The sequence below is a fragment of the Aedes albopictus genome, chromosome 2 (genome assembly GCF_035046485.1).
Source record: "Aedes albopictus strain Foshan chromosome 2, AalbF5, whole genome shotgun sequence".
NCBI classification, from domain to species: Eukaryota; Metazoa; Arthropoda; class Insecta; order Diptera; family Culicidae; genus Aedes; species Aedes albopictus.
In genome coordinates this window covers 331,231,909-331,249,051 of record NC_085137.1, presented here as the reverse complement: position 1 = coordinate 331,249,051, position 17,143 = coordinate 331,231,909, and the positions used below count along the sequence as shown (strand labels likewise).

At 39.1% G+C, this 17,143-nt stretch overlaps 1 protein-coding gene across 2 annotated transcripts in view; it reads right to left on the bottom strand.

Annotated features, from left to right (window-relative positions):
• The window catches only part of LOC109426354 (tight junction-associated protein 1), a 99,298-nt gene extending 82,934 nt beyond the window's left edge, over window positions 1–16,364 (bottom strand). Inside the window, exon 1 of one of the 2 annotated variants that reach the window (XM_062852527.1) lies at window positions 15,891–16,364. In XM_062852527.1, the coding sequence (XP_062708511.1) occupies window positions 15,891–15,911 (21 nt within the window). In that variant the 5' untranslated portion in view covers window positions 15,912–16,364. The remainder of the gene's footprint in view (window positions 1–15,890) is intronic. The other variant, XM_062852528.1, reaches the window with a different exon arrangement.
• Between the last annotated feature and the right edge of the window lie 779 nt (window positions 16,365–17,143).

The window sequence follows — 17,143 nt, the reverse complement described above, 5'->3', positions numbered from 1 at the left end:
GTCCACTGCGTCATTGCTCCGTTTAACACAGTAAGGGCAACATACTGTGGAGGGTGCCCTGGTACTCCACAGGCTCCGTTCACGGTTAAGTTTTTATTAGACCCCCCTAACCATTCATTCCTAGGCACGGTACGCTTAACACCATGAATTAGGGGTCGCTTGTTTGGTGGACTTTTACCACCGGATTAGGCAATCCGTAGTGATATTCTTAGCCAGTTGAGGTAACTGCTACCGCCACTACACGGCTATCTAGGCTGATCGGGAATAGAAATTAATATTGATGATCAACTTCTTTAGAGCCCGAACAGCCGGAAAATACTTCCATCAATACATTTACGCAGCAAAGTTTTCTTCCTAAGCACACTCACTCATACATATCTCCGTTACATACTGTACGAAAGCGTCTAGATCCAGCTTCCTTCTTGTATTGCCTGGGATGCCTGTATAGCCAGACCCCGACTATGCGTTCTTTGATGCTACATATTTTATACGCAAACATAACTCTTCTATTGCGGAAGTGGTACGCGATACCACTTATTGTTATTCCGGTTACGGTGGTATTGCCAACAACGTACACCAGCGCAACGCGAGAACCAGGACGGAATATTCCATCGCAGTGCCTCGTCGGAAGCGAGCGAATGTTTCTCTGCTGAGCGATTGCAAGTGAACCATTCAACAACGACTGGAGGAAAGTGGTTCAAAATGCGCCAATTTAGTAAGCCCGTATAGGTTATTCTTTGGAACTTCCTAATATTGTAGCTGAATTGCTATAACGTCCGCGGCCATGCGTTACCTTGATGATGGGCTCATGGAGACGCATGGTTGTTGTTACTTCATCAATCAAAATTATCTTTAGAACTTTTGGAACCACTTTCCCCTTTAGCCACAGCCACAGGAGTATGTCTTACGCGGGGAAAGCAAAGATTAAACTATAATAAATAACGTTTAAAAGACGTTGACATGATTACAGTTGTGTGGAGCAGCGCAACCTCGTCGGTGATGTGTATTTTATCAGCTGTTTCAGTCACGGTGCGAAACCGAGATGGGTTGAAGCTTAAAATATGGGAAGCCGGTGATATAGCTACGGAGCTACATTGTATACCTTCTTTGCTAATGCAGCAATAGCGTGGAGGGGATGTGCAACAAAGCGTGTTGATTGATTACGGAACTCTCTTGGGCCGTGAAATAAGTTTAAACTATGATTAACTTCGCTCGGAAAGGATGGCAATTAAGGTGTATAATTGGTTCTCGGAAGTGACATCGGAGCGTCAAGAATCAAGTGCCGCTTTTATTCGATTTCAAAGCAAACGATTAATGTATCGAGTCCGAAAACTACCAAACTCATGTATTTTCATGACGTTATATAACGATCAAAATATTCGGTAATAAGGACTGTATCGGAAATTACCTATAAACATTCAAAATGCTCTATCTCGAAGCACGGTTGCTTTTTATTCCGGTTCTTCTATAAAATCTCCACAATATAGTTAAGTTTAGAACAGCTTGAAGAAATATGGAAAATGTTTAGTATTATTGAAAATATGGTTCTATGAGTATACCACACAAAATAACAATTTGGACAAACTGCTTTTTGCCTTTCTCGTACACTAAGTGTACTGGAAAGGCTATATGTTCACTCCAAAAACGACTTTTTGATAGAAAGCTCGGAGGGTCAAGTCACATATACCAATCAACTCAGCTCGACGAATTGAGGTGATGTCTCTGTGTGTGTATGTGTGTGTGTGTGTGTGTGTGTCTATGTGTGTGTGTGTATGTGTGTGTACAAATAAACTCACATCACTTTTTGGCAGTAAACCTCAACCGATTTTAATGACCGACGGTTCATTCGACTCGGAATCTGGTCCCATTGTTTCCTATTGAAAATGGTTCGGATCGGTCCAGCCGTTCCGGAGTTATGGCCATTTACGTGTTCCGGACCAGTACCCTTGGAAGGGGCCATACATAAAAATGTAACAAAAACATACATGCGACACATCAAACTGCGGCATTTTGGATAACCTGATGGACAGTCAGCAAGAAAACAGTCTCAGACCATATCTGAACCAGTAGTGTTCCGGAACCGATTCCTGGAGTCCCACCGGAAGTGGCCAAATATGAAGTGAACCAAATCCATGCATGCGATACATCAAATTGCGGCATTTTGGATAACCTGATGAACAGTCAGCAAGAAAACAGTCTCAGACCATATCTGAACCGGTAGTGTTCCGGAACCGGTTCCGGGAGTCCCGCCGGAAGTGGCCAAATATAAAAGTGAACCAAATCCATGCATGTGACACATCAAATTGCGGCATTTTGGATAACCTGATGAACAGTCAGCAAGAAAACAGTCTCAGACCATATATGAACCGGTTGTGTTCCGGAACCGGTTCCGGGAGTCCCGCAGGAAGTGGCCAAATATAAAAGTGAATCAAATCCATGCATGCGATATATCAAAGCGCGACTTTTTGATAACCCAATGAAAGGTTGGCATAAAAAAGACTCTGACCATATCTGAACCGGCAGTGTATCGGAACCGGTTCCGGATGTCCCGCTGGAAGTGGTCATATATAAAAGTGATCCAAACCCATGCATGCGGTACATCAAACTACGGCATTTTCGATAACCTGATGAGCAGTTAGCAAGAAAACAGCCTCAGACCTTATATGAACCGGTAGTATTTCAGAACCGGTTCCGGGTGTTCCGCCGGAAGTGGCCGTATATAAAAGTTGACAAAACTATTGCATGCGGCAAATCAAATCACGGCTTTTTCGACAACTTGATGACCGGTTATTGAGGAAGTAGGCTAAGACCACATTATGGACTGTCAGTAGTGGCGAAACTAGTTCCCTCCGAAAGCGGCTAAATATAAAATTAAACCTAACCCATGGCTTTTTTGATAACCTAATAAACTTTAGCAAGCAAATAGGCTCAGACCATTTAAGAGACTATCGGTAGTGTTTCGCAACCGGTTCCAGGCCGGAAGTGACATCCATGCATGCGATACCTCAAATCACAGCTTTTTAGGTAACATGATGAACAATTGCAAGAAAATAGACGCAAGCCCTATCAGTGTGTTACGGAATTGATTACGGGTGTCCCACCAGAAATGATCAAAAAATGTAAAGAGAACCAATACATGCGACATATCGATGACTTATTCAGTAACAAGATAAACGGTTAACCAACAAATAATCTCAGACCATATTTGGGAGAACCGGTAGTGTTCCAGAACTGGTGACAAGACGAGTAACGCGTCGGAAGTGGTAAAATATAGAAAGGAACTAAACCATAGCGGCGTTTTTGATAATCTGATGAACAGTCAACAAGAAAATAGTCTCAGGCCACAGTAGTTTGGAACCGGTTGCGGGTGTGATTTGATAGAAGTGAACCAAACCCAAACCGATACATAAAATCGCGGCATTTTCAAAAATTTGCCGAACGGTTAGCAAGAAAATAGCCTCCAATCACATCAATTTCCGGCTTTTCAGGTCACGTGATGAACAGTTGACAAAAACATAGTCTAAGACCATATTTGAGACAACCGGAATCAGTTCCAGGTGTCCCGCCGGAAGAAGTCAAACGTAAAATTTAACCAAACCCATGCAAGCTGCACATCAAATAGCGGAATTATAAAGGTTAACAAAATAAATGTCAAAGCGATAAATCAAATTGTGGCTTTTTTAATAGCATGTAAACGTTGGGTAAGATTATAAATGAAGAAATGATCAAAGTCTTCATATATGCGAGAGAACGAAATCGTGACCAAAGCGATCTCTTAAAACCACACCATTTCAGATTCCTCACTCAAATTAATCGACTGATAGATTCTATGTGCACTAACCTCATAGATTGCTGGCGAGAGAGATAATCGCCCGTTGTGCAAGTAATAAAATCTATAAGTACGACATTTGATATTTATTATAACTGAAATTTATTCCAAGTGTAGCAGCATAACATCTTACCTTGCGCACATAAAATCTAAAAGTTAGGAAAAACATAAGAAACCATAATGGCGCGCGAATGTTTTGCCCGAAAACGAGTTGTTGAGAATTCGGCTGGAATATTGGAAGAGGTAAATGCATAATTTATTCATTATTCATTATCATTATAATGTTATGTTCTCATAGATCAATAGTTTCTTTTGCAGAATTGAAATCGATCGCTGCATGCAGAACCGCCACGCAAGTAGAACCTAGTGGTGATGTTGGAGCATCCGAATGAAATGCGACTGTTGCGGAGACCGGATCACAGTCGTTCAGCTTATCCGTCATCATCAGGAGACAGTGGACACAGTCCCATAGTTCCGTCATGCCAACACAACCATCCGGCCAATTGGAGATTTTCCCAAACATTGAAGGAACGACCGGAGCCCACCTTGGAGCCCACGACGGGGCAATTCATCCTCTTCGTCAACAATAGTTTCAGTATCAAGTGATTTGTTCAACAAATAAAACCAGCTCAGTCGAATAATTAAAATTTTGCTTTTATTTCTATTTTGAAGCGAATCTCACGTGGAAATGGGTTTATTAATCATCGTAATGAAAACCATGCGCTGAACGATTAAAATTCAAAAGCGAAGCACATAAATTTTATCATGATTGAATCGACAAAGATTCGATAGCGCTGCACATGTTTATCAAGTGCAAAAGCAACTGGTCACATTCTAAGAGCAGAACTTTTAAATTTAATATGTTGTTTTTTCTGAGTGCTGCGGTGTAAATGTATAGTAGGATGTATCAACGTTTTATATAAAAATATTATTTAATCGCGTCAACCTTATACAGTTTTTCAATCTCCAATCTCCTTATGCTTCTAAAATTACTGCTCACAATTTGGGTGCGGCTGGTTGAGCCCTCACTCTTCTCATTGCGATTGAAATTTGAATGGAAAATTTACTGCATTTTCGTCGTAGGAAGATCAAATTTTACATGAATCGTGTTACCAATGATAATAAAATATAGCCTAAAGTGTGCTGAAATAAACATTGGCGAAGATCACAAAGTGATCTGTGATTGTGAATAAAGTTAACCTTCTTCAAGCATTAGCTGACGCTCACCTCGCTGCCGTAGTGGGGTCACAATGACCCCAATACACGACTAGGGTTAAGGTGGTCAAGCAGTCAACTGAGAGGTCTGATCTTTTTCTGCTCTGTTTTGTTGTTGAACATAACATCGGAATATGTATCATTAATAAGTTTCGAAAATCGATGATGGCTTTGTTAACATTGTTACTAGTGTAAAGTGTTTTTAGGATTCAGGAACATTTTGGCTAACGTCGAAGAAAAGTTTATGAGTACATATTCGACGAGAAAGGCACTATCACCACTAGGTGGATTAATCTGGGTTTTTTTTTATTTATTTTTTAACGTTTCAATAATTTGTAGCGAAAAAAATTGTACGGGGAAAAATCTGGAAAATAATTATTATTAATAGTAGTTATGTACACATAACATATCACTCAATACCGGCTTTAAAAATACTTATTTTGGATAGAAAAACCTCCAACATCAAGAATATGATCTATCCCAAAAAAACACCTACTTTTTGGTCGAACTTTGACGCTCTGTTTTAAATATCTTCAGAGGTTATACAATTCCGTTCTCTGGTAAAACTACCTCTTCTATAGATTTAAATACAAACCCAATCGAAAAAAAATGCAAATTTACAACTTAATATATTTTTTATTTGCGTAATCGTTCTTTGAAGACGCATAAAAAAAGAGTTCCTCGAAAAATGGCCTATTTTTCTTTTTTAAGAATTGCCCTAAACTGCGGAGGGAATTTTTCTTGATAAAAATAATTTTCCTTTATCATGAGCATTCTGAAAAAGAATAAATTTGCGCAAAAATAAGAGGAAAAAAATGAATATTTTCCCACCGTTTTCGCAATATTAAATTTTTAGGAGGTGTCCAAAATTTTAAAAACATATGTGCAATCTTTGAGATGAAAGTCCAAGTTAAATGATTATTTTTCAAAAATCAGAACTGCCATTCTTTACTTAAGAGATTTATATAGTATCTCCAAAAATAAAGTTATGTTTATGTTGAACAGACTATTTTTCAGGCAATTGTGAACGTTTATAGTTAATTTCCGATACAGTCCTTATGTAACAAAAAGTGGTTCAAACATGAAAAAACAAGGAAAACAAATTTATTACACTTCAATATAAATAGACTGATATCAAAATTAAATGAAAAATGTAAGTTTTTTTTTATTGAAATTGATCAACGTAATAACGAGTACCTTTAGAAGCTATAGACAAGAGGATTAGAGAGATAAATGGATCTGGCGATGCTAACATTTTATAGAAGTTTATCCATGAAACACAAGTGGCAACAACAGCACAACAGGTGATAGGCACCGCTCAGCGATGCCAGTGATGTGATTGGTTTGACGAGGAGTGCCAACAAGGGACGAACGAAAAGAATGTCGCCGGAAGTCGAGTGCTAGTGGCCGGTACCCAGAACAACTCGGAGCAGTACAGAGTGCCAATAGCAGGAGAGAAACATGGATAGAAACGATATGCGGCGGTTTTATGCAACTGTCAATAGCGCACGGCACTAGACCTCGTCAATGCCCAATGCATGCAGTGACCAACAAGAAAAAAATGATGAAAAACAGAAAAAACAGAAAAAAATGATGACAAACAGAAAAAAAAATGCAATGATGGCAGTCTGGTGGATGAAGCGTTTCAAAGATTTGTTCAATGATTACAATAAATGAGCACTCAGGAACAGGATGATAGAAGCGCTCTAACATCGTTAAGTGTTGACCATGCACACTCATCTTCGGATCAATTATAATCAAATAGCTGAGAAATCAAAATTTGGAAAATCTGTGTACACTTCTTGTTAAGTTCCCAGTTTGCTGAATATCTTCTTAAAGATAGATACAATTTGCATGCTTTTGTAAAAGTGCTACAAGTGCCGCTTAGTGGCAGAACCTTTTACAAATCAGTTATTAAAATCATCTTCCTTGACCAACAAAACAACTTTTTTGAAAACACCATCATTCAAAGTCATCAGAATCATGAGATAAATAAAATATAAAAAATGCAGTCTTGCGCCACCTTGTGGTGGAATATGGAATCAAACGTCTCAACATCAGTGAATCCTTGACCAGCCAAACAACTTCGTCGAAGATATTAACTGAAGTCGAGATGTCATGAAAATTTCGTTAGTGTTGCGTTTGTTCATCTTTGAAATTACAAAATTAACAGGCAAACATACGCAATATTGACGAAATTTCTAAACTGTATATCTTAAGACCCTGATTACTTGGAGATTTGGTGTGTTTGGCAAAATACCTTTTGCCCATAGGCTTTGCTCAACTTTTTGAAAAAAATCAGCTTAGTCATGGTTACCATTGGTAAGAAAAGTCGGAAGGTATTTACTCGAATTAGTTGAGTCCCTGGAAGAATTTTTGAAAGAATGTCAGAAGAAATTTCCGAAGAAATCTCAGAAGCTATCCTTGAAGTAATCCGTGGAGAACTCGTTATGAGATCTCGGAAGGAATTCTTAAAGGAACTCGAGGCAAAAGAGAATACCTTACAAATACCATGCAAAGAGCATACTATACTCTTAGACCTGAAATTGATATTGCTATGTTATTTGACAAAATATTACGAGAACATCACAATAACAATTGGAGCTTGGTATTCATGTGGCTTTTTTTTTAAATTTAACAATGAAAATAACAGGAGAACAAGTTTTGCTTTTACAAAACTTGGAACTATCGAAAAAATAAACAATTTAATAACAGCACTTGTTATTACATTACCATCTGGATAACGAACACAGCACTTAAAGTTTTAAATTTGCATTTGTTTGGGTATTGTCATCTCCGGAACTTAACTACCTATCGACAGCAGCTTTTATTTCATGCAGCTTGCTGTAAATTTATTATTAAATCCAAATATGTGCATAAGTTGGTAGTGCAGTATCGGTTCCCATTTTCGAGTAGACAATTCTCCTAACCGTCTTGCTTAACTTAACACTGTTAACCACTGCCGAAGCTCTCCAAAACAATCTACTTCTTCAGTCATATTACATTTTTGATTCAGGGTTGCCAGTCCAACTAACAGCTAGCGGTTTGCAAACGTACACAACAGGATTCATTATTGAAATACCAAGATTTGTTATTTTCTAGGTGTCATTCATACACAATTAGGGTATTCGGTTTTGTTGTTTTGTCTCTTATTACCACCTAATGAAGGGCATATGAAGGCATGATAGTATTTAAGATAACTATCTTGACATATTATTCACTTGATATTCTTTTCTGCCCGGGAATCTCTGGAGAAAATCCAAACGGAATCTTTCTAGTGTTGCAATTCAGGACGGAACCTGTGAAGGAATTTCAGCAGGAGTCTCTGGAGCTGTTCCTGGAGGAATCCCTGGAAGATCACCTAGAGTAAATCCTGGAGAATTCTCTGAAGGGACTTCTGGTGGAATAACGGGAGACATTCATGGAGAAATATAGGAAGAATTTCTAGAGGAATTCCTGGATGAATCTCTGGTCAGGCCCGTGCACAGAAAAGACGACAAGGGAGGGGTTTTCCCTAATTATGACAAAGGGCGGTGGGGTGCCTAGTGTATGGAACATCGGCAAAGGGAGGGGTTCAACTTCCAAAATCCCTCCCTTGTTCACGGGCTTGTCTCTGGTGGAATCTTTGCAGGAATCTGAGGAAGTTTCTGTTGAATAACCTGGAGAAATTTTTAGAATAATCCCTGAAGGAATCCCTGAAGACAGTGCTGGAGGTATCCCTTGAGGAGTTGATGGAAGAATTCCTAGTGGAATTCCTGGAGGAATCTCTGAAGCAATCTCTGAAACAATCTCTTGAGGAATCCTTGGAGAAACCTCTGAAGATATTCCTGGAGGAATTCATGGTGCAATTTTTAGACAGTGTCCTACCCAACTAACAATCACTCATTTAACAGGCACCATTACGACGAATTAATTCAGCATAATGTTGAATAACATTTGAATTATTTTCACGTACAACATATGTTCGGGTTTTGTTCACACAAATTTGGAGAAGTTATAAAGCATCATGTTGTGCACCAATTTAATTTTATGTTGTTCAAAGCGTTTTACAAATGTACAAGAAAGTTGTTATCAACCTTTGGCAAAAATGACTGAAAATAATGCCGTTTTTCTTTATTATCCAGTTCCAACCTGGGTTGGAACTGGATCAGATCACAGTTTCAACCCCAAGAAAAATGCTCAAATGTTGAACTCTCACGAGAGTAATTATTTGCTCTCATATTGAGAACATCTATTATGAAATAAGAATTACATATAAAATTACCTAAATCCGGATTAGAACTCGAGACCTGTCGATTGCCAGCCGCATGCCTTCCTATCTGCGCCATCCTAGAGATGGTGAGATGCAGCACCCAAAGCAAAACATAATCTTCCCATGACTCAATAACAGTGAATCAAAATTCAACCATCGCGCAACAATAACGACAATGTCGCAACCTGAATTTGTTGCGACATTCTACCCAATGCGACATAGGTTTGTCCCAACTTGAAAAAAATGGGATAAAGATCATGCAGCGAGAGTTTTGAGATTTTTAAGCCTTGCATTGTGATTTTTGAGCGGTAACTTCGAGTCGGTAAACGAAGCAACGCTGCTGGAGATGTATCATCAAAAAGTTTCGATTTGGGTTGGTAATGATTGATTATTCACGAGTTGAAAAGTACGCAACAAATTCAGCTTCCGATGGGATAAAGAGTAATCGCTGCGCCTTCTTTGTTGCTTGTTTTGTGCCTCTTTGGTCTGATAATTCTCTTCAATAATGATCACTCCTGAATTTGTGTTCAGCAGTAGTGAATTAGCACAGCACGTGGTAATCAACTGAACAACGCCTTAGGGGCTGTCCATAAACCACGTGGTCATTTTTTTGGGACTTCTCAACCCCCCCCCCCCCCCCCGCGTGGTCATGAGTCCATACAAATTTTTTTTTATCGTCCATACAAAATGGTCATTGGCCGAACCCCCCCCCCCCACCCTTATGACCACGTGGTTTATGGACAGCCCCTTATACTTCAACAGCTGTTCAGCTCAAAACACGTGTTTTCCATTCTGATTTCGCTGTCAGTATTTTTATCGCACGGTGAGAAAGCTTGTATCGAATGCGGCCAAAAAGTGTTGATCCTTATTGAAGATACTGTTTCCAGACGAACTAATTGCGATATGAATATGTTTTTATTTTTAATAATATCGATATTTATAAATATGTGTTGCGGTATGGTCTTGGACATGGTGCATTCACAGCATCTGTTCAGGTAATCTACTCTAGAGAATTTGTTATAGAGAAGCGCAAAGAGGATTTTGGTTATGTTTCACTGAGGCAAAAAAACTTAGGAAGAGCATAAGATCCCCTTAAGATTTGGTGACACTACGATTATTGTTGAAAGCCACAAACTTCACTTATGATTAAAAGAGAGAATATTTTATATCCAGTCACTTATCAAAATCATAAGTTTTGCTTAGAGATATCATTGAATCAAAACTATAACTATCGTATGTTTGCTCTTATTGAAATCAACTACTGAAACTTATAAAAATCAATATTAGTAATTATGAATGTCATGTCTTAAGCAAAATGATATTCGTATTCATATATTGAGGATTTTTTGATGAAATAATTCTGCTCCAATTCATGTCATGTGTCTTGAATCACCGCGTAAGTAAAATGTTTGATTTCTCTTCATCGACTACATGGAATAAAGTGACAAGGAGTGCATTCGACTGTGCTTTGTAAGTTTGCATTATTTGTTTTCACCATACAATGTCACAAACTTGCTTCTTGTTACTTTTACGATTAACGCTAGATCAATTAAGAGGAATCGATCATTTTACTTACGTATAATTCCATCATTGTTGTTGATTTGGGAGAATTCATGGGCATCTCAATAAAATCAATTTGATTTTGAGTATCCGACAGCTCCGAAAACTGATCTGTGAGTAATGCTTGTTTGTCTAAGACGCTGGAATCCATACCCTCAATGTAAAGATTTTCATAGATTTTAATTATGGCTTATTCACAACCATGTCGCTTATGTGAATCTTAAGTTGTAGATATGGAACGTGTTCGCGACAACTATGAAATCAATAAGCGAGTAATGGAACATGGAAATCGTCCGATCATAAATTACGACTTATTAAATTCCTAAGTATTTTTGCCTCAGTGTTATTTACATCACGTCCAACAACAATCAATTTTTGCGTTGAACAAAATTATGTTTTCGCGTGCGTGTTAGTTTGATCTGTCCATAAGATGTCAAGCAAACAAGTGACGTCATGCTTTGCACTAACATACTTTCATATGCTTTCATGTTGCGCTTTGATCCCATGTTTTTCTATTTCCTTGAGTTTGCTCGATTGGGACCGCGTTTGACGGTTCAATTGGAACCTTTGGTTTCAGTCTTCGCGCATTTCTATAACAACTTCTCTGATCTACTCATGCTCAGTCGAAGATCCGTTAAGCATTTTTTTTTATTTATGCTTTAGTCATGGAATCTTGATATTTTGTTCAATAAATAGTACATAAGGATGTTTAAGGATACTTGAAATGTGTCGATTTCTGAATGCTGTTTGGTTATCTAGGTGACTGTGGGAACAATATTAAGTGAACACGACAGCACTGCAATGTCAAATGCATCGATTCAAGCGTCTCGTACAATCGAACTGCTGCGGAAGATAAAAAATATAATAATCAAGGTACAAGATATCTTGTTACAGACTAATAATAATAAATAAATGCCTGACTTTTACAATGATTACGTCTCTTGCCACACAATGTTAAATTACATAATTCTATTCTGTTTTATTTTATGTGATTCGTTTAAAATTTTTGTTCTTTAATAACTTGGTTGTCTAAATAGTTTTAGCCATGATTTATCCCATAATCCGAACAAAGTTCCGAGTCAAACTATGACGGGCTGAAGGCGTTTATTTGACAAGTGAAAAGCACATTGTTCAGGAGCATATGCTTATCGATACATCAGCTTAATAAGATGCAGACAAATGTTTTGTTAAATTTTTTGTTAAGGAATCAATGCTTGTCGAATAAATTTCTTGTTGAACTTTTGAAAAGTGTTTTAATTTATCATTGTTGATACCGATGAGGAAAGTCGAACATTGACTATTTTCTCAATTGAAAAATCATTCAAACAGTAATGTGTAGAGCATAATTTTAGATCAGCTATCGTTACCATTATTAAGCAACAATTCAGCAAGTTTGCTTGTTTGTGACTTGCAATTGTTAGTTGGGTAGAGCAATCCATGAAGACGTATATAAATTCTTCGAGATATCCTTGGGGAAGTTCCTGGTGGAATCTCTGGAGGAACGTCTGGAAATAAAACTCTGGAGGAATTCCTGAAGAATTCTCTAAATGAATTCCTGGTAGAATCTCTGGACGAATTCAGGACGAAACCTGTGGTGACGACCTAATAAGATCAAGATTAATATCACACACACGCGCTGCGGAGGACTATGAACTGTACGCGTGCATGGTAGCAAAGAGACTAAAGTGATGTTGTTGCGCATGGACAGGACGAGATCAATCAGGTGCGCGCGAAGTGTGTACGAATATTCATCGAGACTCTACCACAAAACCTTTGCAAGAATTTCTGGGTAATTCCTGGAAGAAATCACAGAGGAATTCCTGGAGGAATCTCTGTAGGGCTTCTGGTGGAATTTCGGGAGAAATTTATGGAGAAATCCTAGAAGTAATTTCTAAAGGAATGCGTGGAAGATTCTCTGGAGGAATCCCTGGAAGAATTCCTGGTAGAAACCCTGAAGATCAATTCCTGAAGACATTCTTGCCGGAATAATACCTCGAGGATTTGATAAAGGAATTCTTGAATGAATCGCTGAGGGAATTGCTGGCGGAATTTCTGACGAAATTCCTGGGGGATTCTCTGAAAGAATTTCTGGAGGAATCCCTGGAAGAACTTTGGGAGGAATCTTCGAAGGAATTCCTGGGGGAATTTCGGGAGGAATGCACGGAGGAATTCCTGGAGGAACTCCTGCAGGAATCCCTAAAGGAATCTCTGGAGCAGTGCCAGCAGGAGTCCTTGGAGGAATCCTTGGAAGATTTTCTGAAGAAGTCCTTTGAAAAACTCCTGGAGGAATCTCTGAAGGAATTCCTGAGAAAATTCCTGGAGGGATCTCTGGAATAATCTCTATAGGAATCTCTGGAGGAACCCATAATTTTTTTGGAATCCCTGAAGGAATTCTTGGTGGAATCTTTCAAGGATACTCTAGAGCAATCCGTGCAGATATCCCTATAGAAATCTGTCAAAAAATCCTTGCAGAAGTTTCTGGTCGAATCCCTGGAGGAACTTTTAAAGAAAAAAAAATCTGGAGGAATTCCTCATTATCTGATTGAATTCCTTGTAGAATTTCTGGATGATTTCAGGACGGAACGTCTGGTGGGATGCCAGGAGGAATCCCTAGAGGTGGGAAAACCCCCAGAAGAATTCCTGGAGGAATCTCTGTAGAAATGCATAGAGAAATCCTTGGAGGAATTTCAAGAGCAATGCGTGAAAGATTCTCTGGAGGAATGAATCACCGGATGATCTACTGGTGGAATCCCGGGAAGAATTCCTGGTAGAAACCCTAAATTAATTTTGAAACAATCCCTGAAGATATTCCTGCAGGAATACCTGGAGGAGTTGATGGCGTAGTTCCTGAATGAATGTCTGGATAAATTGCTGGCGGAATTTTCGGAGGATTCTCAAAAAGAATTTCTGGAGGAATCCCTGAATGAACTTTTGGAGGAATCTTGGATGGAGTTCCGGGGACAATTTTAGGAGGAATTCATGGAGGAATTCACAAAGGAATTCCTGGAGAAACTCCTGATGGAATCTCTGGAGCATCCTTGGGAGAAATCCTGAAGGAATCTCTGAAAGAATTTTTGAGAGCATTTCGCGAGGAATTCGCAGGAGAACTCTTGGAGAAATTCGTGGAGGAATCTCTGGAGCATTATCAGGATAAATCTCTAGAGGAATCCTTGGAGAAACCCCTGAAGAAATTCTTGATGGAATCCCTGGAGGAATTCCTGGTGGAATCTTTGGAGTATGTCCTAGAGCAATCCGTGAAGGAATCCTTGTAGAAATCCTTCAAGACATCCTTGGAGAATCCCTCGAGGAATCTCTAAAGGAATCCCTGGAAAAAAATCTGGAGGAGTTTCTTAAGAAAATGGATTATATCTCCTTGGACAAATTCCTGGAAGAAACCCTGGAGGAATCTCTGGATGAATTCCTGAAGTATTTTATAAGTAATTCCTACAGCAATGTGTAATATTTTCAGCCACATTGGCGCCACCTATTCTGCCGTGAATCGCAAGTCAGTCCCATATGTAAAAAGTAGGCATTGAGAAAATGGCCTCTGAAGTTTTCAAATTCGATTTCTATGTGAAACTCTAAAAAATCGCCATGAACTGAAAACTTCTGCGATCATCATGAAACTTTCACACATTGCTTCAAACATGAAAACGTAACAGTGAAAAATATAAAACTGGCTAAAACAATGTTAGGTTTTGTACTGGAGGGTGCACTCGTTCGTAATGGGACTGACTTGCGATTACATTTCATTATGGGACAATCCGACTTGGTGTTGTTTTTCAATTTTACTGAACAAACTATATATTTTTATTCATGCAGCTGAAAGATCATCCGAAGAAAGATCGAAAACGGCCATTAACTCATTTTTGCCCAAAATGCAGATGGGACTGACTTGCGATTCACGGCAGTATTAAGCAAATTCTAAAGATGATGGCAGTATGCTTGAACATTGTGTGAGTTTCAAGGTATTTATCTCGGAAATACAAACTATCCTATGAATAGAAACTGTGAGGGTGAGGGTGATGTCCTTTTCTGATTTTCAAAGATTGAGTTTACCAACATTTACATACATTTATTACTGAAGAGCATCTTTATTGTTTCACTGCATTACTTCTTTTGATAAACGTTTTTTGTAGAGCGACTTCTTGAAAACTTTGTTCTTATATGTTTTGCTCTATTTTTTGTTGCTCTCTTAATTTGGATCCGCATACTTACCAGTGCCGTCGAAATCGTTCACAAAAAGTCTATAACCTTTTTACTGTGGTCAATAGGCACCTCAAGGGAAGAATTGAAAGAACGTTTTTCCACAATGCCTATTTCTTCTCGTTAGATAAACTTCTCACAGTGGCGCTGGTAAGAAATACCGAAGTTTTGAACACCCTGGGCAGGACTTTTTTTTATCAGAGATTGTGTAAGCATATTGTGAATGTGAAAGAGCGACAAACATAGGAAGGACATGAGAAGGGCGGAAGTAAAAAAAACTTTTCTTCCTTTGGGTTTAGAATGATGTCCAAAACCAATATTATTCTTTCGTAAAAATAAACATAGATACATAGCAATATATTATTGTGAAACAATTCCAAGCGGAATAGGCAATTAGGCAGCCAAAATTTATGAGTTATGTTACTACTGGGGAAAAACATTGACGGGATAGATATTCCAAGCATCTCGGAAACGGCGCAGAACGAATAAACTTCTCAGTGGGAGGATAGCCACCCCCAACTTCATCTCATTCCACCAACCAGCGCAACCACCCGCCAGTCCACAGTCTTCCATCTCACAAATTTCGTCACCGATTAGATCTGTTTCTCAAGGATAATTGCTTTTATTGCTGCACAATATACAAAGCCTTCCGATCGATTTCCACTACGAGACATTGTTGCACAAGCCACTACTAGAACCATGAAACGCACCAAGTATTTTTTTATATGGAGAGCTTTTCCATTTTCATTTTTCAGCACACTTCACCCCAAAACGATCTTTGGACTCCCTGTTTTCTCTCTCACTGCACTGTGCTTTTCTGCTTTTTACCTGCTCACTGGTAGTAGACATTTTCCGTGTCGACACTTTGCACTTTTCCGATTTTTTCCCAAACGAAAGCCCACCCCTCAGAAACACCAGAAATCCGTGGAGCTAAGCCTTCCGTACAGAAACTGCAAATTTGCACTACACTTTTCTTGCTCGAATCGCGAACGCTAATCCGCCGCCCGTTTCGGCACCAGAAAAGAACAAAAAAGTCCTATGTAACTTCCTTTTTTCCAATCGCGCACCGAGAAAATACAGCGAACATTCGTCCGAGCCTTCCTTACTACGACATGCCACAAACATCAGTGCGAGCAGCGAACCCGTCTCGAAGGATAATATTTTGCGAATTTTCCAGCTCGCGCTACTTCCTCTCTTTCTCTCTCAGTGGTAGTGGTGAGAGGCTCCTCAGCTGGTTCTCTGTGTACAAAAGGATTCTCCCGTTCGCGCAACACACAGTTGATCTAAGTGTAAACAGCAGTAAGGATGACGAACCAACAACAACAACAACAACAACAACTGTCAGGATTGTCTTCCTGGTTTGTTGCATCAAAATTCTGGATATCACTCTAATAATATTATGTATCTAGTGGTAAGGGTCGTCGACACTGTACCGGTGTTAGTGTTTGAGTATTGCTTGGGAGAGCGAGAGACAATTGAATCATTTGATATGATGTAGTACAACCGTACGTCAATAAGAGTCAATCTAGATTTTTATGGAACATGTTCAGTTCATAGTAGTATCACAACTAATTAATCAAACTTACAATTGCAGTGAATGCAAATCTGCATTACAGCAGGCAATGCACCTTTCTCAAACACGAGAACCAACAGAGTGTGCGATTCGAAAGAGAAACGTGCTCCTGCCACAGTTGACTTCAACTCGGCTGTGAAATAAAACTGCTCGAAACTGCTGGCTTTTGTATTGAACTGAAATATTTCACTGACAGCTGGGCTCACAGCGAATTTGTTTACCTGAGAGAGATGTGTACAGGAGATCGTTGAACTCAGCCGCCTCAGGAAGGAAGTAAGACAATTCTTTGCATCAAATAAATACGATTCCCTTTACTTTTAGCACTTGTTTCGACTGGACGTCCCACCGATAACGAAGCCCACTAGAGGTCATGGACGATGATGAATTCGGAAGATGACGAGCGAATAACTACAGAACTACGGCTGCTGGTAGAGGAATGCCGCACGTAGAAAACAAAACGAAGCTTATCTTATCTCCTCGGACAGGGCTGCTGGTGAAAACAGAAAGT